Source organism: Eurosta solidaginis, chromosome 4, assembly GCF_040869045.1.
Source record: "Eurosta solidaginis isolate ZX-2024a chromosome 4, ASM4086904v1, whole genome shotgun sequence".
In the NCBI taxonomy this organism is placed as follows: Eukaryota; Metazoa; Arthropoda; class Insecta; order Diptera; family Tephritidae; genus Eurosta; species Eurosta solidaginis.
In genome coordinates, this window is record NC_090322.1 from 89,598,934 (window position 1) to 89,626,682 (window position 27,749).

The following is a 27,749-nucleotide window of genomic DNA, read 5'->3' on the forward strand; positions in this document are numbered from 1 at the left end:
ATTTGCCACAAAAAATGGGCAGGTCAGAAATTAATTCTATTTAAGATTTCTTGGTACGCTACAAATTATTTTGTAACAATTATTTAGGATTTTGGTAGAGGCTATTATAGGGAATTGGCAACAATGGGAAACCATGTTTTAATCTTTCACCGTGTAGCGCTTACGCTTATGTAGGTTTGTGTCTTAGAGCACTTACATAATTTGTCCAAAGATGGCGCGCTTTTGTGAGATTGTTGGATTTACAAAAAACTTGTTCTTGTATCTTAGAGCACTTACATAATTTGTCCAAAGATGGCGCGCTTTTGTGCAAGAAAGTAAATATCCATATTTGGAGAGATTGTTGGATTTACAAAAAACCTTTTCTATTAATTATAAACAAATAGAGTAATATTTGTTAACAAAAATAGGCCTATGCACTGCGGCTGATCTATACGAATCGATTCATATCACTTTTATATGCTCATACGTATGCTAACTATGCGAAACCGCCTTTCAATTGTTTGTATGGAAATTTTGTTAGCGTATTATTATATAGACAGTGGGTAATATACTGCCTACACAATACGGACGCCATGATGCCGGTTGCCGTTTTGGCCTAAAACCAAAAACCTTTTTGGGTCGTTTTTTTCATTTAATATACAACGTGAAATTTTCCGATTCAGTCAAGTTGCATTTAAATAATAATAACCTAAGTTGAAATAAAATAAAATAAGAAATAAAATAAATTAGCATAAAAGACAATATAAAAAAATTAATGTTATATTTTTGTAACTTTTTTTTTTGTTCAGTATAAGACGTACTTTATCTAAATGAGGATTAAATCTGCAAATGCAAAAACATTTTCGGGCAAATTTGCCATTATATGTTATAAATAAATTAGTTAGTTTCAACAAAAGTTAACTCATTATTTGCGATTTCATGTTTTTTTGAAAACAACTAAAATAAAAAACAAAGAATCTGTTAAATAAATACTTATGTATTTACGTGTAAGTGAAATTTGCCACAGAAAATGGGCCGGTCAAAAATTAATTATATTTAAGATTTTTTGGTACGCTACAAATTATTTTGGAACAATTTTATATGATTTTGGTAGAGGCTAGCGTAATGTGGCAACAATGGGAAACCTTGTTTTAATCTTTCACCGTGTAGCGCGTACGCTTATGTAGGCCTGTGTGTTAGAGCACTTACATAATTTGTCCAAAGATGGCGCGCTTTTGTGCACGAAAGTAAACATCCAAATTTGGAGAGATTGTTGGATTTACAAAAAATTTTTCTATTAATTATAGACAAATAGAGTAATATTTGTTAACAAAAATAGGCCTATGCACTGCGGTTGATCTATACGAATCGATTCATATCACTTTTATATGATTTTACGTATGCTAACTATTCGAAACCGCCTGTCAATTGTTCGTATGGAAATTTTGTTAGCGTATTAATATATAGATAGTGGGTAATATACTGCCTATGCAATACGGCCGCTATGATGCCGGTTGCCGTTTTGACCTAAAATCAAAAATGTTTTTGGGACGTTTTTTTGTTTCGTTTAATATACAACGTGAAATTTTCCGATTGAGTCAAGTTGCATTTAAATATTAATAAACCAATTTGAAATAAGAGAATATATAATAAAATAAAATAAGAACTAAAATAAATTAGAATAAAAGGCAATATAAAAAATTTAATGTTATATTTTTGTAACTTTTTTTTTTTGTTCAGTATAAGACGTACTTTATCTAAAATGAGGATTAAATCTGCAAATGCAAAAATATTTTCGGGCAAATTTGACATTAATTGTTATAAATAAATTAATTAGTTTCAACAAAAGTTAACTCATTATTTGCCATTTCATGCTTTTTTTGAAAACAACTAAAATAAAAAACAAAGAATCTGTTAAATAAAGACCTATGTATTTACGTGTAAGTGAAATTTGCCACAAAAAATGGGCCGGTCAAAAATTAATTCTATTTAAGATTTTTTGGTACGCTACAAATTATTTTGGAACAATTTTTTAGGATTTTGGTAGAGGCATAGGTAAGTGGCAACAATGGGAAACCATGTTTTTAGAGTAATATTTGTTAACAAAAATAGGCCTATGCACTGCGGCTGATCTATACGAATCGACTCATATCACTTTTATATAATTTTACGTATGCTAACTATCCGAAACCGCCTGTCAATTGTTTGTATGGAAATTTTGTTAGCGTATTAATAGCCGTGTTTTTTAACACGCGTATATCCGTTTACGCTTAAACTTTATATTGACTGCTAAGAGACAAACTATAAATACACCTCTGAAATTGCTGCGCATAAATTTTGTCCTACTAAATTTCAATACGCATTATACTCAGATGTAACTGAAATATGTGTCTTTGTTTCACCCTGTACACTAATTCTATGTATTATATGTGTGTCCACAATTCATCGCAACTGATTCAGCTATATGTTATACCCTTTGGCCATCAGAGCGTTGCGTCTCCGCTTTTCGGTACACCCTGTTGCTGTAGCTAGTTGTTTTACCACAGCCGCTAGATGGGTCTCCTAAGCATTATCTAAGCGAAGATAGGCGTTTTTTAACACGCGCAAACGAAACGTATACGCGCGTGTTAAAAAACACGGCTAATATAGATAGTGGGTAATATACTGCCTATGCAATACGGCCGCCATGATGCCGGTTACCGTTTTCACCTGAAATCAAGGGACGTTTTTTTCGTTTAATATACAACGTGAAATTTTCCGATTCAGTCCAGTTGCATTTAAATAATCATAAACTAAGTTGAAATAAAAGAATATATAATAAAGTAATATAACAAATAAAATAAATTAGCGTAAAAGACAATATAAAAAATTTAATGTTATATTTTTGTACCTTTTTTGTTTTTTGTTCAGTATAAGACGTTCTTTATTTAAAATGAGGATTTAATCTGCAAAGTCAAAAACATTTTCGGGCAAATTTGCCATTAATTGTTATAAATGAGTTTCAACAAAAGTTAACTCATTATTTGTGATTTCATATTTTTTTTGACAACAACTAAAATAAGAAACAAAGAATATGTTAAATAAAGACCTATGTATTTACGTGTAAGTGAATTTTGCCACAAAAAATGGCCAGGTCAAAAATTAATTCTATTTAAGATTGTTTGGTACGCTACAATTTATTTTGGAACAATTTTTTAGGATTTTGGTTAAGGCTATTATAGGTAAGTGGCAACAATGGGAAACCATGTTTTAATCTTTCACCGTGTAGCGCGTACACTTATGTAGGTTTGTGTCTTAGAGCACCTACATAATTGGTTCTAAGATGGCGCGCTTTTGTGTAAGAAAGTAAATATCCATATTTGGAGAGATTGTTGGATTTACAAAAAACTTTTTCTATTAATTATAAACAAATAGAGTAATATTTGTTAACAAAAATATGCCTATGCAATGCGGCTGATCCATACGAATCGATTCATATCACTTTTATATGATTTTACGTATGCTAACTATACGAAACCGCCTGTCAATTGATTGTATGGAAATTTTGTTAGCGTATTAATATATAGATAGTGGGTAATATACTGCCTATGCAATACGGCCGCTATGATGCCGGTTGCCGCTTTGACCTAAAATCAAAAACTTTTTTGGGACGTTTTTTTTTTGTTTAGTTTAATATACAACGTGAAACTTTCCGATTCAGTCAAGTTGCATTTAAATAATAATAAACTAATTTGAAATAAGAGAATATATAATTAAATAAAATAAGAAATAAAATAAATTAGCATAAAAGGCAATATAAAAAATTTAGTGTTATATTTTTGTAACTTTTTTTTTTTGTTCAGTATAAGACGTACTTTATCTAAAATGAGGATTAAATCTGCAAATGCAAAAACATTTTCGGGCAAATTTTCCATTAATTGTTATAAATAAATTAGTTAGTTTCAACAAAAGTTAACTCATTATTTGTGATTTCATGTTGTTTTGAAAACAGTTAAAATAAAAAACAAAGAATCTGTTAAATAAAGTCACAAAAAATGGGCCGGTCAAAAATTAATTCTATTTAAGAATTTTTTGGTACGCTACAAATTATTTTGGAACAATTTTTTAGGATTTTGTTAGAGGCTATTATAGGTAAGTGGCAACAATGGGAAACCATGTTTTAATCTTTCGCCGTGTAGCGCGTACGCTTATGTAGGTTTGTGTCTTAGAGCACTTATAATTGGTCCAAAGATGGCGCGCTTTTGTGCAAGAAAATAAATATCGATATTTGGAGAGATTGTTGGATTGACAAAAAACTTTTTCTATTAATTATAAACAAATTGAGTAATATTTGTTAACAAAAATAGGCCTATGCACTGCGGCTGATCCATATGAATTGATTCATATCACTTTTATATGATTATACGTATGCTAACTATGCGAAACCGCCTGTCAATTGTTTGTATGGAAATTTTGTTAGCGTATTAATATATAGATGTAAGCAATAATGCGGTCGCGACCGTACGAAAAATGGAAGCCGAATTTAAGTGCTTTCAAAAAGGTGCAAAATATGAGTGGGCTTTTTAAAGAAATTCATCAAATGTTAAAACAGGATAAAAACTATTCCCTTAGATTATTTGATATTGATAGTGTTAAAAGCGAGTCACGAACGTACACTGAAAATAAAATTTCCTAAAAGTGATACGAAAGGCTTTCGAATTACGAAAAATTTTATAAAAATGAAGCAAGATTTTACCAACCATTTGTCAAACTTTGTTTACATTTTTTGTTTATTTACATTTGTTGTGAAAATTGTTTACCTCGCAGCAAATTTGAGTAAAATAAAAGGAATTTAACTATTTGCTTTTTTTCTTCAAAATGGGAAAGTGATTTCTCTGCAGAATAAGAAGGGAGGAAGCGTGTGTCAAGCCTTTCACAATCCTGAAGGTCCTACGAAGAAGCAAAATTGGGACAATGCTTATGGCGTGCAGAGTTCAAAATGGTTTGATTTGCTAGCTTCTTTTTCAGGCGTTAGACTTATTTGAGTACCGAAAATTGTATATTTAATGCCCAACTCCATGTCTGAGTAGAATAGCATAACTGTTTGGTAGTATGACACCAGGCATATAAAAGCTCAACGGGTCCTAAGAATTGTTGCTTCTATGACAGTATTCCGAAGCTCTGTCATTTTAATGCGGTCTTACTCCCGCTAACTACCCTCTCTCTATTGCCCTTTTCGAAAGGACTGTAATTAATTCTAGCTCCTTATTAGTTATTGGGCATACTTATACATAGCCAATAATTGTTCTTACGCTTTATTGTTTGTATGAATGTGTCCATTCAATGAAGACATTAGTTTCTGCACTCAAGGAATAACCTTGCATACATTATCTGCTACGAGTTACTCATCAACTCTATTTAGGATCCAAATCCTGACCGATTTGAAGCGCAACTTCCGAAGATTCTTGTTGTATCAACGATATATACACATGTTGTTGTATTTTCGATAAAGACACTCGCCGAAGGGTTTGGGGAGTGTTATCGATGTTCATGGCCCTTTGCCAGATATAGATCCGGTAACAAGCACCACTAAGGTACTAGCCCGACCATCTCGGCAACGATTATATGATCACATTAGACTTTCTAGGCCATCCCGCCCACCCCCTAGTTCCATGTACCAGAGCCACGCCTGCTAAATATAAGTATGGTACATTAAAAGCTATAAAGTTTTGTGTTAGGCTTATCAACCCCTTGAATGAGGTAAGACGGCTATTTATAACATTGCTATTTACAGTATTTACCGCTTATATGCACCCCGGTTATAAGCATTTTCCGGTTAAATAGCGCTACAAAAATTGTAAAAAAAAGTTCCTCTATTTCAATGTAAACAAAAAATAACGATATAAGCACCCCGCTTAAAAGCACCGATTTTTTCTAAAGTTTTGTAATTTTCCCGCTTATAAGCACTAAATAAAAAAGTTCTATTTTAAATCTTCTCACACACGAATTTATTTGGCTTCTTACTAAATTTACTGCATTAACCATATTACTATTCATTTATCGATTCTATGCATTCTTGCCTGCTACGGAGAATCTCCTGACGAACATATAATCGCAGAAGCCTTCACAGGAGAAAATTCAATAAGAGAAGAATCATCCGATGATGAACCTCCTAATAGTGTTGCAGATAATTTCCAAGCCATAAGGAAGTCATTGATTCCATTGATACTATCCGTAGGGCACTTATGCCTTCAAATAAATTTATGCTCGAGATCGATAAAATTGAGCAATACTATTTCTAATTAGCTAAATTGATCATTTAGTCGAAAATTACACACTTTTTTAAAAATAATTAACGAATTCGTACATGCATTATATGTAGTACTTATATGTAAGTACATATATAAAACCCAATGAATGATACAAAATTCAGTATACCTGTTAATGTATTGATATTTTTACACTTGAAATTATTTGTTTTAAATAAATGAATTCTCTGTTGTTCCTTTTTAAATTGTTTGTGTTAGAGGCACTGGTAATTAAATAAAAATAAATGTAAGGCGCGATAACCTCCGAAGAGATCTAAGGCCGAGCTTCTCTTCCAATTTGCGTCGTGCTCCTCTTGATTTTTCCCTACAAATTGGCCGGACGGGACCTACATGTTTTATGCCGACTCCGAACGGCATCTGCAAGACAGATGAGTTTTCACTGAGAGCTTTTCATGGCAGAAATACAATCGGAGCGCTTGCCAGACACTGCCGAGGGGCGACCCCGCTTAGAAAAATTTTCTTCTAATTGAAAAATCTTATTTCTAAAATTTTGATGTTGCTTTGCCCGGGAGTTGAACCCAGGGCATACGGTGTGATAGGCGGAGCACGCTACCATCACACCACGGTGGCCGCCACTGGTAATTGGGGATTTAAATATTCGTGCTTTTTCTTTTTTTCAATAAACACCTCCCTAGGTGCAATAGTTATACTATGTTCAAACAGAAAAATAAATTGAGGCAATATCAATTCAAATTGAGGGGTGTTCATACAACTCAATTTAGCTTACACAATAGTAATTTGATGGCCGGTTGGTTCATCTCTACAGCAACAACATACCTGTGTAAGATAATGTGTTCAATGTTTTGGTTTCATTTTGAGTTTGCCATCCTCTTTTGACAATTCCTACTCCAGTGAAATGAAAAAAATTATTTCAGTTGATGAGATGAGCCAAACATATAGTTGAGCCATGCGCAACTGACGTTTTAATCTACTCAATAAACACACTTTACAAGGTTGTATTTACAGTTTGAAAAAATTTTTTACGCAATTTTTTTTTAAATTGGCAATTTGTTATTACAATTTATTATATGATAAATAGCGTAATAAATTGCCCAAATGGTATAAATTGCCAATTTGGCGTGTGTTTGTACCTAGTATTAGAGAATATCACCAAATTGAGCTTTGTAAATGTACGAGAGATTTGGGGCTAATAGTGAGAAAAAATGGGAACAAAAACTCCCCCAGCGGATAAGGCGACTTAGAATATACCCGCGGCAGGTATACCTGTCGTAGGAGGCGACTAAAATAATAAATTGATTCAAGGGGTTGTGTGGCGCAACCCTTTCAAAAGGTTGCCGGTGCAACTCATAGCTTCTCCTACCTAATTGTCAACCTCACTTCAAATGGCGAATCCTGCTTCTTTAACCGCCGAGGCTCTGGCGACCCCAAGTTCTTCATGGATTTAGGAGGTGGGAGGGCGGTATGGCATAAAAAGTTTCATGTGGTCATACTAAATCGTTTCCGAGATAGTGGGGCTAGTACCTTAATCGTGATTGTTACCGGAACGTACCGGATCTGCATCCGGCAAAGGACCATAAACATCGAAAGCACTACCCAAAACCGTCGGCCAGTGTCCTTATCGCTACAAAAACAACAAGGGAACAAAAAATTTGTAAATTGGCTCTATGATCTGGTAAAACAAAGACTTAGAATTATTTAAACAAATAAAAATTATATCTTTATTTCGGTGCAGCACTTATGATACGGTACCTAACAAATAAAATTGCTAGACAAATATCCTGTAACGATTTTACTGAAATTCCCCTTATTACCAATCTTCTGTCAACGTTCGTATCGCTAAACTGTTGAATAAATAACTCCAATATTGAATAATGAAAAAATGGCCTTTATTAAAGTACTTCACAATAACACTTCTACTTCGCAACGAATAGCTTGCTTAATAACCAAACTGATTGATAGCTCAAATGAAACTGACTCTCGCCTCCACTGTTCTCGCCCTTTTATACTGTCCGACCTCCTCATTGCATATTTCTAGGCTTTTCTAATTCCAGAACTTACTAGTTAGTTATAAATTTCTCAGCTACAACTACAGATGTATAATTTTTATAGCTTCTCTCATACCCCATGCGCTTGTATGTGTGAGCGACACTTCCACAATTGTAATTGCATACCTTTAGGAGCATCTCAGATAAGATATCTGCATGTGGTTGTGCGTTGCTTCCCAGCTGCGTATACGTACATATGTGTAGACATAATGATTGATTCGTTTATGTAGATACTAGTGACTGTCTGCTTTATTGTTGTTGTGACTTTATTTACTTAGCATCAGACTAGGGATGTGAGTATCACTTAGTGTCACTCATATTCGTCACGCTGCCCTCACTTAAGTCTGATCGTCCCGATCAGACAAATCTCCCGATCTAAACGTTGCCAGCCTTTCCAAATAAACCACTTTCATTTTGGTTCGTGGTTTGCCAATGGTTTGTATGCGGTACACTACATCGTTGATCCGTTTTACAACTTTGTATGGGCCTTCCCAATTACACTGCAATTTCGGGGACAAACCTTTTTTTCGTTGTGGGATGTATAACAGCACCAAATCTCCTTCCTGAAACTCTTCCGAATTAATTGCTTTATCGTACCTCGCTTTCATCTTGTCACTCATAATCTTTGCTCGTTGCCTTACCAGATCGTGTATCTCTCTCAGCTCTTCTTCCAAGACACCAGTGGATTTCTTGACATTTCTCTCCGCATCGGCATCTATCCCATACTTCAAATCAGCTGGCAGTCGACGGTCATTGCCAAAAATTAGCTTTGTGGGAGTTTGGCCCGTTGTCTCATGTACCGCCGATCGGTAGGCCATCAAGAATAATGATATGTGTATATCCCAGTCCTTATGGTATTTGTCTACTTCTTTCCTCAAATGCTCCTCCAATGTTCTATTGAAACGTTCCACCATACCATCGGACTGAGGATGCAATGCAGTTTTCCGTGTTTTCCGAATGCCCAACTTCTTGCACATTTCTTGGAACACAGCTGATTCAAAAGTCCTGCCTTGGCCAGAATGTAACTCCATTGGTACCCCATACCTTTCAACCGAATCGTTTGTAACCACTTCTGCTACTGTTTCTGCTTCTTTTTTTGGGATTGGGTATACCTCTGGCCATTTACTGAAATAATCCATAACCAGTAGTAGGAAATTGTCCTGCGACATCCATGGCGATCCTTTCAAATGGTGCACCTGAAATATACTGCTTCATCTGGCCATGACCTCGTGTTTTGGGCCCTTTCGCTCTGTTGCAAACCTCGCAGTTGGCAATCCACTCGGTGACCGACTGACGGCAGCCAACCCAATAGAATCTCTGCTTAATTTTCTCGAGCGTCTTCGTGATTCCAAGATGACCTCCACTTGGACCATTATGCAGCTCGCTGAGCACGTCAGGAATCCTCTTTCTGGGAACAACTATCAGTTTCTTCTTGCATTTACCATCCTCACTCTCCCATACTCGATGAAGGCAAGAGGATATCAATTCTAAACTGTTCCACTGTGCCCAATATGACTTCGCAATGGAACTCTATGCTGACATCTCTTCTCTGTTTGGTCTTTCGTTTCGTTCGAGCCCTTGCATAACACGTGACAGATCTATGTCTTCTAGCTGACACTTTCTTAGCTGTTCCTTGTCCCATTCATCTGTACATGTTATAGTCATTAGCCGGACATCTATAACGTTTTCTTTAGCCTCGGCCTTTGAACAGTGCTTGCATTCCAAACTACATGGTATTCGTGACATTGCACCAGCATTTCCATGGGTACTACCTTTTCGATGCTCAATGGAAAAGACATAGCTTTGTAGTCGCTCGATCCATCGTGCCAATTGTCCTTCCGATGCTGCGTGATCTGTCCTGACGCGGAATCGCTGGCCGTAGAGGTATTTGTGGAAATGTTTAATGCACTCTAGCAATGCCAACAGCTCTCTCCGTGTAACGCAATAGTTCCTCTCTGGCTTTCCAATTGAACGGCTTGATACTGGTTTGCCAGTAAAAAGTCTGTGGAAAAATCTGAACACTCTGGGCATTGGGGGAAAAATTAAATCAGAAAGTGACTTGGACCCTGATAATATGAAAGATAACTTCTTCCAGTCGTGCAAGTTCCAGAATAATGTGGACTTTAAAATAAATGAGACATTGGTTTATAAACAAGTAATTTTATTTCAGTTTAGTGCAGTTACAGAAGACGATGCATTAAGATGTATGAGTTCTATTAAATCTAATGCATCAATGGTATCAGTCTAAAGTTTTTAAAATTAGTAATCCAGAGCATAGCCCCAACGCTGACTCATATTATCAACTTTTCTATAACAACATCAACCTTTCCCAGCTCGTGGAAGATAGCGAAAGTCATTCCAGTTGCTAAGAAACCGTCGGCTACATGGTTGACAGATTTTCGCCCGATCAGCATATTGCCAGTATTGTCAAAAATCTGGGAGAAATTAGCGGCTGTACAAATCACAGAGTACCTTAATGCCAATGGACTCCTAAGTGAAAATCAGTCTGGTTACAGAGCATTCCATAGTTGTAATACCGCCTTGCTTAAAATTATTGAAGACATTCATCCAGCGTATGACCGAGGTGATTTAACTGTTCTGGCGCTTTTAGATTTTTCCAAAGCTTTCGATACAGTGGATCATTCCATTCTTTTAATAAAACTAAGTAAATACTTTGGTTTCTCATGTAGTGCTGTGAGGTTGCTAGAAATTATCTACGTAATCGGTGGCAGAAAGTAGTGGTCGGCAACAGTTGCTCGGAAATGAAGCGTCTTGATTCGGGGGTGCCACAGGGATCAATACTTGGTCCGATTTTGTTTACGATGTTTATTAATGATATGACTTATTGCTGCAGGAGTGTATCGATACACTTATATGCTGATGACGCTCAGGTATATTTATCTCGCCCGATTCGTTTATGAGAGGACTTAGTTTTCAGGATGAATGAAGACATTGAAAGCATCTCTTCCTGGGCAAATGATAATAAATTAAATCTTAACGCATCCAAGACAACGGCCACATGTTTTACATATTCCTGGCAATTGGTTGAAACATTGCCATCACTTTGCTTTCAAGGCACGTCAATCAGTTATGAGCCCGTTGTTACTAGTCTTGGGTTTAAATTAAATTCTTATCTTGGGTGCAAGGAACATATAAACTACATTTTGAGCAAAATATACTTTGTATTAAGAAAGTTGTGGTACACTGCGGACTTTGTGCCAATCAATGTTAAATTAAGGCTGGTGAAAACTCTTATAGTTCCACTGATATCATTTGGGGCGACCGTATTCAGCAATATTGATTGTGAGTCACAGAGAAAGTTGCAACTTGCTTTAAATAACTGTGCTAGATATATATATTTTTTTTTCAAACGCAAATTTGACCATATATCGGAGTTCTCCATCAAAATCCTTAATTGCAGCCTTGTAAATTTTTTAAATTACCGCAATTTAGTCTTCTTAAATGAACTTATTCATAGAAGGCAGCCTGATTATCTTTTTAGAAATCTAAGTTTCCTCGATCAGACAGAACTTGCAATCTTATTGTTCCATGGTATAGATATCTCACACCATCTAGAACATTCTTTGTTAGTGCTGTAAAACTTTGGAACTCATTACCAAATAAAATTAAAAATTAACGCAATAGTAGACGCTTTAAATGGGAATTATTTGAATATTTGCAATAGCAGGAAAAAGTATATAACTGTTTCCACAACTTCATTTTATTAATATTGTACAATTAAATTATCTATATAGTCAATCTATCCATACAATACATAAATACATGTCTAGTATGATTTATATAATTTTTCTTCTCCTTTTTTTGCTGTCATAGCTCACTTTAAAAAAAAAAAACTTGTATAGTTAAGTTATTTATTATTATTATTATCATTTTGTAATCGTATTTTAACATATATACGTACTAGTTTTATTTCCAAATGTTGATGTACTTTAAGAGACAATAGTCTTACTTGTACAAATTATTAAATAAATTGAAATTGAAATATCGAGATATCTTCACTAAATTCGGTAAACGGACTTATCTGAACCCAGAATAGATTGGTATTATTAGGCTTGCGTTTGCCTAATGACCTCCATCTTCCAATTCTGATGGTTTATTTTGTATGCGTATCTCATTGAGATCTGCAAAATAATGCAAAATAAATAAATAAATACATATGACATAAAAATAAAATTTTAAAAGCATGTTTATACCTTTTCTTTCGCTAAAAATGCCTTTAAACCACAAGTTTATAAGAAAACCAACATTTCTTGCTCTTATACTGACTTTTATCTCGGTTTCTCATTAAAAAAAATTAAACAGAGATTTAAAAAAATTTTTAAATTTTGAGGCCGTCGAAGGGTTAGGGTCATCTAAATCAAACAATAACCAAAAGATTGTATCAAATTTACTACGGAAATAAAGACGAAAAGGGTTAACTAATACAAAACTACCTGCCACGCGTTGCATAGTTTGGGTTCTTCCGGCAGAGGTGGAAGGCGGTTTCATTATTTTTGTTTTTATTTATTATTTTATGCGATATGTATTTATGTATATCTATGTATATGTTAACATACCTAAACTATAAGCGTGTTAAATTTTGATGGTATCATTAAGAATTTAGGACCTCCTTTTCTTGCTATCACAATGTAACACGCTTTTATTAGGACTGTGATATAAACAGTAAGATTTAATAATTTAGGTGTAAAGTTTTAATGTTAAAAATATATAATTATGTACAATATGGAATTTTTTTGTCGCAGACGAAAAAGCCTAATTATCGTTAAAGGTTACAATGAACTTATAGAGTGTTATATTTCGTTACAGCAATTTATGTTTTACTTTTTAGTTAATTTTATTAACCAATAATAAAAGCTTATTTTTAAAAAGTTTTTTTTTTCTTTAATGTTATCTTCAATTATGTTTTGTGTTGACTTTTCTGTCACCCAAAACTGTGACAATTGTCATAAAATAATTTTGTTTTTTTAACAAAATTATTAAATCGTGCACATTTTTTGTGTATGATGATGGTAAGATCTTTTAAATATTAAATTATAATAATAGTAACAGTTTAAAATATGTTTTCACAGCTTTCTAATGTAATCAGAAGCCGTATACATGAAGTTTTTTATGTTTAAACATAGTGCTGGATGAGACTGCGTCAACTGGCAGCCGATGGTAACATTGGTATCCGACCACCTACCCATACTCCCTTCGCTCGAGCAATCTGCCGACTTCATCACTATGAAATACGCACTTTCATCAATTTTAAAAAGGAAAGTGGGCAGATTACAAAACTTATACTGACAATCGTTTTGCTGCCCTCCCTATCCCGACTGATGCCCGCCAAGGGGAGCTTGCATTCCGCAACTTCATTGAATCCCGGAAATCCGACCCCATTTTCCAGCGGAGGCCCCAACTCTAGCGAGAGAACGTGACCTTATAAGACAACACTACCCCGGCGACACCCAAATTAGGGATACAACCCAACGCATCAGGTTGCTAGTGGATAAACACAAGCGGGCAAAATGGAGGGAGCACTTAAATAATTGTAACCTCTCTGCCGTTGTAGGTAAACTATGGTCCACCGTAAAGTCCCTATCGAACCCGACTAAGCTCAACGACGAAATTTCCATCGACTTTGGCGATAAAGTGCTGTGGAATGCGAAAAAATGCGCGAGCGCCTTCTGCCGACATTACGTAATGTATCCTACGGTTGACAAAGATAGATGGCGGGCCAACAGACGCGCACACAAGCATAAACACAGCCCGTCCCAATTACGATCACCGCCAAAGAGGTTGAAGATGTCATCGTTCACGCTAAACCATCTAAAGCAGTGGGCCCAGACGGCACAGCCATGCCGATGCTTGAAAAACATGGCAAGGAGGGATTTAATTATCTAGCGCATGTCTTCAACCAGTCCCTGTCCACCTTCGTCCTCCCCGAAAAATGGAAAAGGATGATTCGACTATTAAAGCCTGGGAAACCAACTAGCTTAGGAGATTCTTATCATCCGATATCTCTAATATCGCTACTAGCCAAACTTTGAGCCATTCTGCTTCCCCATTTCACTGCAAATTTGTGCCTTGCCAATCATCAGCATGGCTTTCGGCAACTACATAGCACTAACACCACGCTAAACGCCATTAACACGCAAATAAGTTGCGGATTAAGTAAAAAAATGCCACCATAGGACAGTACTCGTGGCGCTAAACCCGTCAACAGTTTTTGATACGGTCAAACACGACACGTTACTCTAAGACTAAGGGTCCTCCTCCTCCAAGTCTTAAAAGGTGGACCGCAAATTATCTGCCTGGTCGGCAAGCATCGGTGCAATGCAGGAACATAACATCTAAACCAAGAAGAATTAAATAAGAGGTACCACAGGGTGGTGTTCTATCCCAGCTGTTGTTCTTAAAAGGTGGACCGCAAATTATCTGTCTGGTCGGCAAGCATCGGTGCAATTCAGGAACATAATATCTAAAACAAGAAGAATTAAACAAGGGGTGCCACAGGGCGGTGTTCTATCCCAGCTTTTGTTTAACTCTTACATATCGAAGCTACGTTTACCACCAGAATGAGTCACTATAATTTCCTACGCCGATGACTGCACAATAATGACCACAGGCCCAGGCCCACACATCGATGAGCTTTGTAAAAAAATAAAGAGCTATCTTCTTATCTCTCCAGTTTTTTCGCTTCGCGAAACCTGACATCCCAACAGCCATCTGGTTGAAGAGGTCGCACCTTCCGGTGGCTTAAGAAGTCATCTCCGTAAGTATTATGAGGAAATACGGCACCTGAGAACAGAGCCGTATAATGTTAAAATACACAAACAGGTTTTCAGTGATATCCTCAAACGGGCCTCGGACCTCTATGCCAGGAAGTGCCTTAAAGGAAAATATCCAGAGCTCGCAGAAGAGGAACGAACTCTCCCTAGGGAAACGCGTTTCACTCCAGCTTAACCTCGATCTGGGTACTGTAACAGGTTAAACTCTTACCTATCCAGAATCAACTCCTACATATAAAATATATGTCCTGCTTGAAATGTCCCCATATGACACCAACCTTAAATTGTAATGTGGAACCAACGCCTCTAACACCCCTCTTACTATGGTCCACCCCTGTTAAAACTGCAAGTTTCCTTAAACTCCCGTTAGGAGATATTGATGACAATTTGTGATCGGTCGAGCCTTTTGGTTGGGGTGAAGCACTGCTACAACAACAACAACAACATTAGGGACCGACAAAGGCAATCAGCAGGAATGCATAACGTAAGATCTCGATGTGCAGGCTGAATTCTTTGATTGTGGCACCAAATATACCTTTGTCAATCGTGGCGAATGAACCCAAAAGCGGTATACAGTATTAAGGTACCATGCTCACGTCACCAAGGATGACTTATGGATAAATTAGCGTGGCTAATGTAAATTATTGAAATACGTTTAATTTTTGATTTCAATCTTTATTTCCCTGACACAAGTCAAAGCCGGTTAGATGAGCAACTATGACTAAATTACGACTTTTCGGTAACTGCACCTGAATGCCTATCTCTACTTCCCGAATCGCAACGCTGCTGCCCGTGATAATGTTGACTTGGCATTTGCCGTTTGCTGTTATGTTCGGCTTTCATTAGCAGAGGCGAGTTTCGCATTGCCGTGAGAATGATTACAGCTTGGTGTTCACTTGCTGATTCAGCGTCTGGCTTACTTTGTGCTGTTGTTATGATACGTTTTGTTATTGTTGCTGTTGGCATAATTATTGTTGGGTGCAGTTGTATATAAAGCCTTGCATTCGGCTATATCATCATATAGATAACAGAACCTATAGTAAAGCACCGAGTATTCTGCAGCATAGCGTTGTTACTTATCAAGGTGAAAAAGAGGATAAACATGAGAGTAAGGACTCTGGCAATGGTACTAAAGAAGAAGATGATTCTTGTATACTGTCGCTGTCTCAAATAAAGAAGGCATTTATCCAAAACATTGATAACAACATTTCGTCTGTGGATCTTATCGACTTATTAAAAAAAAAAAATTAAAAAAGAACAAATCACCACAAAATCGCAAACAAAGTGATGCGGTACAAAATCAATCATTATCGCCAAAAAATATTGGCAGCTAAAGAACTAGCTACCAATGCGGGCATGCGTCACTCAGTCGAGCAGTATACAAGCAGTCTTAATACACTCGAGGAACTGCTATCAGAGAACAAGGAGAATTGGGATCCGGAAAAAATGCGCGGTAGGGAATCTCAAGCAGAAACCATGAGTTTCACCGATTCGCTGTTTGAATGCAAGTGATTTGAAGGAGTTACAACACAGCATAGCACAACCACGTTCCCCTATAAGTCCTTTGAACATACCTAATTTACGACTCACACCGAATGAAATCGAAAATGAAATTGAAGATCAAACTAATTCGCCAAAAGTGTCTACAAACCGCAATAGTTCTTCTACATGTAGGGCTAAATTAAGTATGCAAAATAAGTCGATATCATTAAATCGTGGTGAAACAAAAACACTTAATAAAAGCAGTAGTAATATTCAGCTAAAAATTGGCTCACCAACTTCACAGAGTTCTTCATTACAAGGGCGAAAGCCGTTAAGCTCTACGCGATTTGATGACCAGAAAAGTGAATATGATTTTGCTGCCCAAAATGTATCCAAATCTGCAACATCATCCAAAAATAATACAGCTGAACGTACCCTATTAGCTAATGGCAGTCCATATGGCAGCGTGTCTGCTGGTTTACAAAGTCCACCTGCATCGCCAACAGCTAGTAATTCCGTGGATAATGATAATAATACACGTCGGCTTTGTGAAAATTGTTCACCACAAATGCGTGTCAGATTCAGACTGCGACAACTAACGCCATATTACAACGAATGCCGTCCTCCCCGTCGGCAAGTGAGGCCAGTAGTGCCAAAAGTGGTCTACCAAAGCGTACACTTAGTGGATTCTCGTTGAAAAGCAGCAATAGTAATGCTGGCAACCCCGGCGGCGTTATTCGTTGTTCCAGTAGTAGCGAATTTAGTAATAGAGATGGAAACCTAACCCCTAAAAGTAACAGCTCTCGAGTTATCTTGGGGTAGTACACGCTTAAGGAATTCCGCACATAAGTCAATTCAAGTAAATAATACTGCTAATAAAAAGCTTACGCTACGTATAGATGTACATGGTCCCGGATATCAGCTGGCATTCGGCTATATCTTCTGTTTCCAATTATAGTATCTTTTCGTCGTGTATCACGGGCAACATCCTTAAAAGATTACAAACACTAGCTATCTTTGTATATTTTATAACGAAATAAATACAGTGGACCCTCGGTTAACGTACACAATTGGTTCTAGCATCTTGCTCGTTATGCAAAACGTTCGTTAAGCAAAACCATTATTCCTATAAGAATCAATGTAAACTAAAATAATGCGTTCCAGGTCGAAAAAAAATACAGTCTTATATGTTTCAATTTGAATTTTTATTGAAAGAAACCTAGTACCTAGCATTATTAATCTACATTAAGGAAAAAACTGTCTAGAGTCGTTTGTTTCTGACGTCCCTTCAAAATTTGTTCAAAATGGGACACAGCATTATCGTTGAATAATTCTGTTGCACGTACTGCCGCTGTCTGACTGGGGTGATGCTTTTTAACGTATGATGCCACAAACTCCCATGTTTTGAGCATTTCTCTGATTGCACTAGACGGTTGCTGTTCTTCGGTTATCTCCTCGTCTGATAAAGTTTGCTTCTTAACATCTTGTTGTAAATCACATTGCAATTCTATAAGCTCGTCGGTAGTCAGATCTTCACTGTGCTCTGCCACAAGTTCAGCGATGTCATTTCCATCCACCTCTAGCCCAATACGGTCAGCCAAAAATATTATTTCGTTGGTTATTGGATCCGTAGATACTGCGTCGAGTCCTTCAAATGTGCATTCGGCAAAGCGGTCGGGCCAAAGATTTTTCCAGGAAGATTCGAGTGTTCTCTTAGTAACGCCTTTCCATGCCTTATCAATAATTTTCAGACAGGCAACAATGTGGAAGTGATCTTTCCAAAACTCTTTTAGAGTAAGATTTGTTTTTTCAGTCACGTCAAAGCAATGCTGGAAAAGTTCTTTTGTGTAAAGCTTCTTGAAGTTAGAAATCACTTGCTGATCCATGGGCTGAAGCAATGGGGTTGTATTAGGTGGCAAAAAGTGAATTTTGATGAATTTAAACTCTTCAATGAGTTCATCTTGTAAACTTGGTGGATGTGAAGGAGCGTTATCCATAATAAGCAGGACACGAAGAGGCAAATCCATCTCAATCAAATATTTCAGCACAGAGGGGCCAAAAACATTATTGATCCACTCAGTAAAAAGAACACGTGTCACCCAAGCTTTACTGTTCGACTTCCACATGACATTTAGCTTACTCTTGTCAACATTATGCTTTTTGAAGGCACGTGGATTCTCTGAATGATAGACAAGTAGCGGTTTTATTTTCAAGTCGCCACTTGCATTGGAACAAAAAAGCAGAGTAAGGCGGTCTTTCATTGGCTTATGGCCGGGCATTGCTTTCTCCTCTACTGTTATGTAAGTTCGCTTGGGCATCTTTTTCCAAAAAAGACCCGTTTCGTCGCAATTAAACACCTGCTGGGGCAAGTAACCCTCAGTATCCACAAGCTTCTTGAATTCGCCTACATAACTCTCGGCAGCCTTAGCGTCTGAGCTTGCTGCTTCACCATGCCTTATAACGCTATGAATACCAGTACGTTTTTTGAAATTCTCGAACCACCCCTTACTTGCTTTGAAGTCTTCCCTTCTTGCTGTTGATGTTCCTGGCGACTTTTCAATCAGAGTAGTGAATATCGTTTTAGCCTTCTCACAAATTATATTCTGCGAAATTGTGTCAGCTTGCATTTGCTTTTCGTTAATCCATATCAAAAGCAATCTTTCAACATCATCGAGAATTTGTGGTCGTTGCGAAGAAACTCTTGATACTCCCTTTGAAGCGTTTAGCACCTCAAGCTTGTCCTGATTCTTGAGGATAGTAGAAATCGTTGATTTCGACAAGTTGAACGCACGTCCTAAATCAGCCACACCCAAACCTCCTTTATGTTTTTGAATGATCTTGAGTTTCATTTCAATAGTTATTTTGGTCCTTGTATTTTTCTCCTTTTCCGAATTTTTTTTTGAGGGCATTTAATGTTAGTTATTTTGCAATTTTTATAAAAGCAAAATTAAAAATAAAAAATTTGTATGTTTCAACACGTCTTGTTAATTTTACGAACAATTCTGCACTAAAATAAAACAAAATTCTGAACTATGAAGCAAAAGCTAAACGCAGACAGCCCAATAATGTGAATTCGGGGTTTCCCCTGTTTAGGTTGTTATGCGAGACTTCGTTCGTAAAGCGAAACTTTTTTCCCAAAAAAATGTATTCGTTATGCGAAATGTTCGTTATGCGGGGCGTTCATTAACCGAGGGTCCACTGTACATTCATTACTTTGACATATTTTGATCATAAAAATAAATAAATAAAAATGTAAGGCGCGATAACCTCCGAAGAGATCTAAGGCCGAGCTTCTCTTCCAATTTTCGTCGTGCTCCTCTTGGTTTTCCGTACAAATTGGCCGGACGGGACCTACATGTTTTATGCCGACTCCGAACGGCATCTGCAAGGAAGATGAATTTTCACTGAGAGCTTTTCATGGCAGAAATACACCCGGAGCGCTTGCCAAACACTCCCGAGGGGCGACACCGCCTAGAAAAATTTTCTTCTAATTGAAAAACCTTATTTCTAAAATTATGATGTTGCTTTGCCCGGGCTGCGAACCCAGGGCATACGGTATGGCAGGCGGAGCACGCCACCATCACACCACGGTGGCGGCCATTTGATCTTAGAAACTTGTAGTAAATCACTTATAGTTACGTTGGCAGAGTGTTCAGAATCCAGCATTTCCTTACTTCAACACCGTTCAGCAAAATAGGGTTGATTATATTTACCTTACCCAGGGTGACGGATGTTATGGCGGTCTTTAATTCCATCATCATCGCCCTGTTCCTAGCGGTTGCCAAAGAAAAAAGTTGCCAGTGTCTATATGGGTTCGCTTGGCGTTCTTATGCAGTTCGTTAACGGTATTTGTCAATTCATTTATTTTTTCTTGTGGTTTTGAGTTGAACAAAATTTGCTTTTCGTGCGATTCTGTTAAGGTTTCAGTTTCCATTTCAATTTTTAAGAAGTCATCAAAATCAAGCGGTTCGGCGATATATTTTAGGGCACTCCCTCAAACGTTGATGCTACGAGCATGTCGGTAATGTACCCTAACTGCGTCCAGTAGTAGTGTCATTTGTTTCGCGTCACTTTCTAGTAGTTGCCGTACATGTGACTGTGGAACCTGCTCTGATAGCCTGGTCGTGTCGTCAACTATTGTCTCATACAGGGATAAGTTTGTTTTGTGCAATAGAAATCCGCATTGTTCGTGAGTGGCCACTTTACCGGTTGTGAGAGGGATGTAGTAGGAACTGGTGTAATTAAATACCTTTGTTTCGACCGAAATTCCGAGAAAAATGATAGACCTGTAAGGAGACGAAAGGCGTTTCTTAGTATTTTAAGTTACTTTTGTGAACTTTTCTGTTGTCTATCAGGACGGTTGTCCCAAGATCCCTCTGCACCGTTTTTTCGACATAGAGTTTTGTGAACTTGTTACATATTCTTTTGTTCGTCTTCACGAAGAAATTTTCCCCCGGACTATAGAGTCGTAATTTGCTTCCCACATTGTGTCTTACCAAGTGTGACTGTTGAGTTTCCAACAGCTTGAGTCGTATTTGTTCCCTAAGTTCTTCAGGAATAGAATGAATTATATCCATGGGCCTTTTTCGCGTTATGGAATGGACTGTGCGATTGTATTTTGATGTTGCGACAAGAATCAGTTCAATTGTGTCGGAGGGATACCTTACCCTCTAGCTTCCGGCAACGGGCAATTTCAGTGAGTGTACTATGGAACCGTTCAATTTGAGCCATCGAAATACTATGTGCAGGAGGTGTGGTATACATTTCTACACCGAAATTATTTCTTAGTATTGTCTTAATCCGTTTCCGAGTTTAGGGACTTTTCATTGTCGCAGACTAAGGTTTTGGTATTTTTATAAAAGTTAAGCAATTCATATATGTGTTCTTTCACGTCAATTATTGCTCTAGACCAGCGATGGGCAAAACGGCAAAACGGCTCGTATGAAAATTCCTCCATAATTTGAAATTTATAAATGAAAACAGTTATGTTTATAATAAAACTGGTAAAATTAGTCGTTCTTTATGCGATTGGTACCTTTTTTTATTTGTAAACTGATACATTTCTTTCTAAGCTCACGGCAACACTGCCAAAAGTTCTGAAAAGGGTTTCGTTTTCCCACGATTGTATACGAAACGTGCATTAGTACGTTTTTCTACTACTACTTCCTCTAATGCTACTACTTTAAAAATACTTTTTTAAATACTTTTATGTATATATTACAAAATGAATCGGCTTGCATATAATTAAATGTATGTGAAGGCGAAATGAATGTCAATAATGCGCTGCTTAACATAAAGTCGACTTCAGTCTATGGTTATTCCGTTTTTCGTATTTCTTGCCAAAAAATGTATGTTTTTGTTTTCGTACTATTGCAACACAGTTTGGGAATTGGTTTTCGAGGTTGAGAGATAATATTTTCATTTCAGTTTTTTAGTGTTTCCGCAACCTTCTTGCGATGAATATCGTTTGAGACGAGGTGTACGATATTTCCAATGTATTTTTTTACTCCACTAACATTACAAAACACACAAACGTCTCACCTAGCACTCGCTGGCACTGAAACTGACTTAGGAGCCGAAAATAGGCCCATCCCTGCTCTAGACTTTATTGGGAATACTACGGCGAATTTCGAAAATTTGTCTATGGATGTTAGGAGTGAGTTTTGTCCGTGGAATAAATATCCACATGGATAATTTCCCCTGGACACGAGGGAATAGGGGTTTTCCCTACTCCCGGGTTTGGTGGATGCCGTTGGTATTTAGCCTCATGGCATACTTTACAATTAGAATGCCAGGAACTTAGTAGCATTCGAGGATTTGGTGTACATTTTCACGCAACGATCTATGGGCCCTGGTGTGTTCGTCTATGACCTGTTTTTCGTATGCCGTATCCTAACTGCGGGAAACTCGGTAAGTATTTTGTTTTGCATTTTAGCAAGAGTCGGTAAGTCACACACCACACCGTTCACAACGTTTGTATTAACGCATTCCTTCATTGCGCGTACAAGTTCGTCCGGGATACTGAAAATTACACGGTGTCTCATCCTTGTCTTAAAAATTATTTTTGTGCTTTTCGAGAATGATTCACCCTCCTCACGAATAATTTGATTCCGAAAACAGTTTAAAGGATTTGGCACCATCGAAATAGCCTGGGTAAAGGACTGCTCACTATTCGCTATCACGCTGTCTGACCGTTCGCAATCCATCGCATTTATATTGTGACTAATATTCGTCATCACTAAGCGATACTACCATCAATAAGCCGATACTAAGCAGCCACTCGTATGTACGTAAATAAATCAATCATCATGTACACACATACATACAAGGCAGCAGAGAGATACACAAAAACGCATGTCATCATTAGCCGAAGTAGTACTCACATATACATACATATATTGCTCCTAAAAGTAAATGCACACAACTATTTAAAATATTAATTAAGGGAGTGAGGACGATCTACTTCGCCGTTTACACGATGTTCGAACGTCAAACATACGGAGGACAACTTATAATTGACTTCGGGGGATTTGTACCCTGCCCTTTTCAAGCACTGGCCACTTTCCAGTAGTTTAATTATTTTACCCTTTCGTTCGTCATTTCTGGACTCTCTTGCTATGTGTTCTGAACTTAGTGGTAATTGGTTGACTTGGCGAATCATGAAGTCAGGTTGTAATATTTGTGATAATGGCTTATGATCGGTGATTAGTGTCCAATGACGTGCGTATAAATATTTGAAAAATTTCTGAACCGCCCACACAATTACCAATGCCTATTTGTCAATCTGTGAATAGCGTTGTTCTGTAGCATTCAATGTTCGACTTGCGTATGCAATTGGTCGTTCGGTCCCGTTCTCTAAACGGTGTGAAAGCACGGCTCCTAGTCCTGTTGGACTCGCGTCTGTTGCCTGTAGTACAGGTAGTGTTGGGTCGTATGACATCAACACTTGAGGTGAAACCAACGCCTCTTTCAATAGGGCAAACGCTGCGTTTGCCTCCTTAGTCCAGTAAAATTTCTCTCTTTTCAGCATATCCCGCAATGGCCGTGCAGTTGTGGCTAAAACTGGAATAAATGCGCTATAATAGTTGGTTTTTCCTAAAAACATCTATAACTCTTCGAAAGTAGTTGGCTTGGGAGCGTTTAGTACCGCTTCAATATGTTTTTCGGATTTATGTACGCCCTGTTCGTCGGTGCGGTGGCCAAGGAACTCCACCGATGGTGTCGCAAAGACACACTTTGACTTGTTCAAATGCAAACCATGTGATTTAATGCAACTTAGTGTCGTTTCCAAAACTATAAGTAGCCGCTCGAAGTTTTCAGCAAACACCAAGATATCATCAAAAAAATTTAAAACATTTGGGACTCCCTGTAACACAGTCTCCATTTTTCTTTGTAGGATAGCTGGAATATTTGCTGCTCCATATACCGCACGAGTAGGTCGTAGTAACCCATGCGTCACTGTATTTAATGTCAATAAATGCGCAAACTCATCGTCAATTGTTAAAAGCGTATATGCATCTGTTATATCTAAGTGACAAAATATTGTAGCGTTTTTCATTTTTTTTAAACAAATCTTCTGCTTTTGGAATCGGGTGTTCGTCGATGATCATTTTTGGATTGACAGTGGGCTTATAATTACCGGTAATGCGAATACCCCCATTCTTTTTTGCTACTACGTGTGTTGTTGAGGCCCATTCTGAATGCTCTACTCTCTTGTAAAAACCTGACTGAATTTTACGATCTATTTCCTGGGCATACTCCTCTCTCACCGCCATCGGTACATCGCGCGCTCGCGCGAAAACTAGTGTTGCTCCAGCTTTGAGCTTTACTTTTGTAGGTGGCCCACTCAACTTCCGAGCTGTCGTACTGAAGATGTCCTCAAAACGTGTAATGAGATGTTGCAGTCGCGTTTGTTGGTTTATTGATAGCTTTGGTGCTGTTGAATTTATAGTATTGATTCGGTTAGACGATGAAAACAGTTCAGTGAAGTTTATTTCTCGTGCGAATTGCGATATCCATTCTCGGCCGCAAAGTGTATCACAATCTCCTTGAACGACATACAAATTAAGTCGTCGTGAAGTTTTCCCCATTGTCGCAGTTACCCGTCCAATGCAGTTCACCTTGTGGCCCGTATAGCTTGTAAATCGTCGATCTGTCTTTAACAACCTAAAATTGGTTTAATCGAACGCTACGTTTTGCAATTCATTACTGCACATGGTGCACCCGTATCTAATTCCATCTGAATTTGTTTTCCATCTATATATATGAATCATTTTTCTATCTACTGCATTACATTCATTAACACTGTTTAGTTTTTGAACTGATTCACATTCATCCTCTGAAATCTCATCTAATTTGGTCTTGCACACTTTGGCGATGCGGCCCACTCTTCCACATGCAAAGCATTTGGAAATATTAAATTTGCTGTCTTTTCTAAGGTGCTGCCCCCCACATCCGTAACAATTGGACCCTTTCTCTTTTTCCCTCTGCATCGGTTTTTAGAATTTTTATTTCTTTTTATTTTAACTGGTGCGTATCCCAGTTTATACGTTGGCTCGCTTGTTTGTATCACCTCTGTGCACTTTAGGTCTGTTGTGGCGTTTTGTGTTAATTCGATTGTATGCGCAATTTCGTATGCTTCAGCAAAATTTTTTGGTTTCTTTGCAATAACTTTATTACAAACAACTCGTGATTCTAAGCCATACAACAATTTCTCTATTAGCATTCTATCTAAGAATTCTCCATACTCACAGTGTTGAGCCGCTTCTCTTAACCGAAGTGCGAACTTGCAAATCGGCTCTCCCTTTTCTTGTTTGTTTTGCCGGAACTTGATACTTTCTGCATACTTATTCCTACAGCCATCAAAATGGCGAATCAAGATATTTTTTATTTCGCTGTAGTTGAGCGAGTCTGGTGTTTTTGGGCTAACAAGAATTTTTAGCGCTGTATTAATTTCTGCCCCCATGTGTACACATACGAACTTGTGCTGTTCCGCTTCTGGAAACTTGCTCAACTGTAATGCCCAATCTACACGTGTGAAATAATCCTGTACTGAGGATTTATCTTCTGATGTGTATTCCGTAATACTAAACGGTGGCGGTTTGGGTGACACCGAACGATTTACGTTTGTATTTGCCGCAGCATTCTGTACAGCCTCCTCCACAGCTCCTCGGATTGCTCCTGCTAGCGCATCCAACACTGTTTTTAAATCGTCCGGTGTAAGGCTCATTTTTAAAATACACCTCTGACACAACTTTTATATATGAGTGTTTATTTAATTAATGAAATAAGTTAATTGTTACATTTTAAAGTTAATGCGTCAAAGTATATCAATTGAAAGATAAAAAAGTAATAAAGAAGAAGATAAAGAATGTTCTTGTTGTATATATAAATAATTTATTGTCGTGGTGCTGCCATCTCGTTTCATACATAACAGGATGTCAACATATAATTATGTTCAATCAATCCGCGTTGTGCTCCCTTTAATTTGTCCTACAAATTGGCTAGACGAGACCTACGTGTTTACCGCCGACTCCGAACGCCATTTGGAAAGCATATGATTTTTCCTGAGAAGCTTTTCGGGGCAGAAATATACTCGGGGTGTTTGCCAAATTACTGCCAAGGTGCGTCCCCGCTTAGAAAAAAAAATTTATAATTGAAAAAACTTGTTTCTAAATTTGTTGCTTTGCCCTGAACGCAGGATCTTCGGTATGGTAGGCGGAGCACGCTACCTCCACACCACGGCGGCCACGACTCTAAATAATACTTCTTTTTTCACCTCTTACTAAATCATTTAGAGAAAAATATCCCTCAGAAAGTGTAATTCCCTCACTCAACCTGTCATCACTGACCTAATAATTCATCAAACATAAAGGAAGAAATCCAATACAATCCTGTGTAATTGAACATTTTTATTAATGTTATTTGTATTTAACCAAAGTTCTTACCTTTTTATAGCTGTATCCTTTTTTGGCGTGAATAAAATATCACTCAGATTCATCGTATGTGTAAACTTATAACGGAAGAAAATTGTAACATTAGCTGTAACTTCAACTAGACTTTTTATATAACTGCAATGTGGTTCAGATACTTCATTAAAATGTGCATCTGGTTTTGATTTCCTTTTTAGAATGTCGTTATTTAATACAAAAAAGTAGAAAATATGCAGCATATATCTATTAATTTTATGAATGTAGATTTTATTTTGATTACATTTTATATCATCAGGCAAACATACGTCCTTAAATAAAGAAAACTATGTAAATTGATATGTTGTTTAAAAAGTTCGCAAAAGTTACCTACCTTTTTTACTACACGGGCAATAATTCCAGTAACTGCAGAAAGCTCTTGCACTGTACCGAAATCTGAACGTGATATTCCAGTCCTTAATATAAACTCAATTACTTCAAAGTGAGAAAATAAAAAGTTTGATATCTGAGAAATTGCAGATTGGTTTTCAGTTCCAAGTGTTGTTACTATGGCATTACACAACTGCAGAGCCGGAAAAAATATTTGTCGGAAACGGCAATCCACTGCAGGTAAAAAGTCATGTCCGACGATCGGATTTCGTAGACATCCTTGGAAATCTGGGTGCATATCAAATACTCTCATTTTAGACAGTATACTTAACATTTTACACGAAAGTAACATTTCCGCGCCAACATAAGAATTAGCAAACTGCAGAAGTAGTGCCATATGTGATTCATAAACGTATAACGCTTTTAAATTTTTAATGGAATCGTTGACCACGAGACATAAATCTTCATCTGATTGTTCCAAGTTCTCGATAATATTTGCCAAATATCCGCGGTATGCAAACAATTGCGTGACGCTGGGAATGGTATTAAATTCCAACATTGAAACGAAGCACGACATTGCAAGCATTTTACATACATCATGCCCAATAACGCAATCCCGGCACATTATTTCAATTAATTTGTCTCCAAATGAAGACAACAATTCAGTTACCACCTGCATATCAGTAGACCCTATAAATGTATTTTTTTTATCCAAGCGAGACACAAATCTGTAAAAATAAAAACTTTTTATATAAAAACCACTCAGATTGTATTTAAAAAGTAAGGGTGTATAAGTTCGAGTGTAACCGAACATTAAATACCCAGCTTCTTTCATATAGTTCATATACCTTCACACAGTGTATTATCAAAAGTGAGTGAGTTTAC

General features: G+C 37.3%; 1 protein-coding gene and 1 pseudogene across 9 annotated transcripts in view; one reads left to right on the plus strand and one right to left on the minus strand.

Moving 5' to 3' along the window:
- The window catches only part of Nup205 (nuclear pore complex protein Nup205), a 797,639-nt gene that overhangs the window by 96,176 nt on the left and 673,714 nt on the right, over window positions 1-27,749 (minus strand). For 6 of the 9 annotated variants that reach the window (XM_067782251.1, XM_067782250.1, XM_067782248.1 and 3 more), the window contains 2 exons: window positions 26,869-27,592; window positions 26,514-26,821 (listed from right to left, as the gene is read on the minus strand). The exons of 1 other annotated variant lie outside the window; for it this stretch is intronic. In XM_067782251.1, the coding sequence (XP_067638352.1) occupies window positions 26,514-26,821; window positions 26,869-27,592 (1,032 nt within the window). Of the gene's footprint in view, window positions 1-12,303; window positions 12,436-26,513; window positions 26,822-26,868; window positions 27,593-27,749 lie in introns of those variants that run through there. 2 more of the 9 variants (XM_067782255.1, XM_067782249.1) reach the window with 2 other exon arrangements.
- Window positions 15,959-17,524, plus strand: LOC137247643 (uncharacterized; annotated as a pseudogene).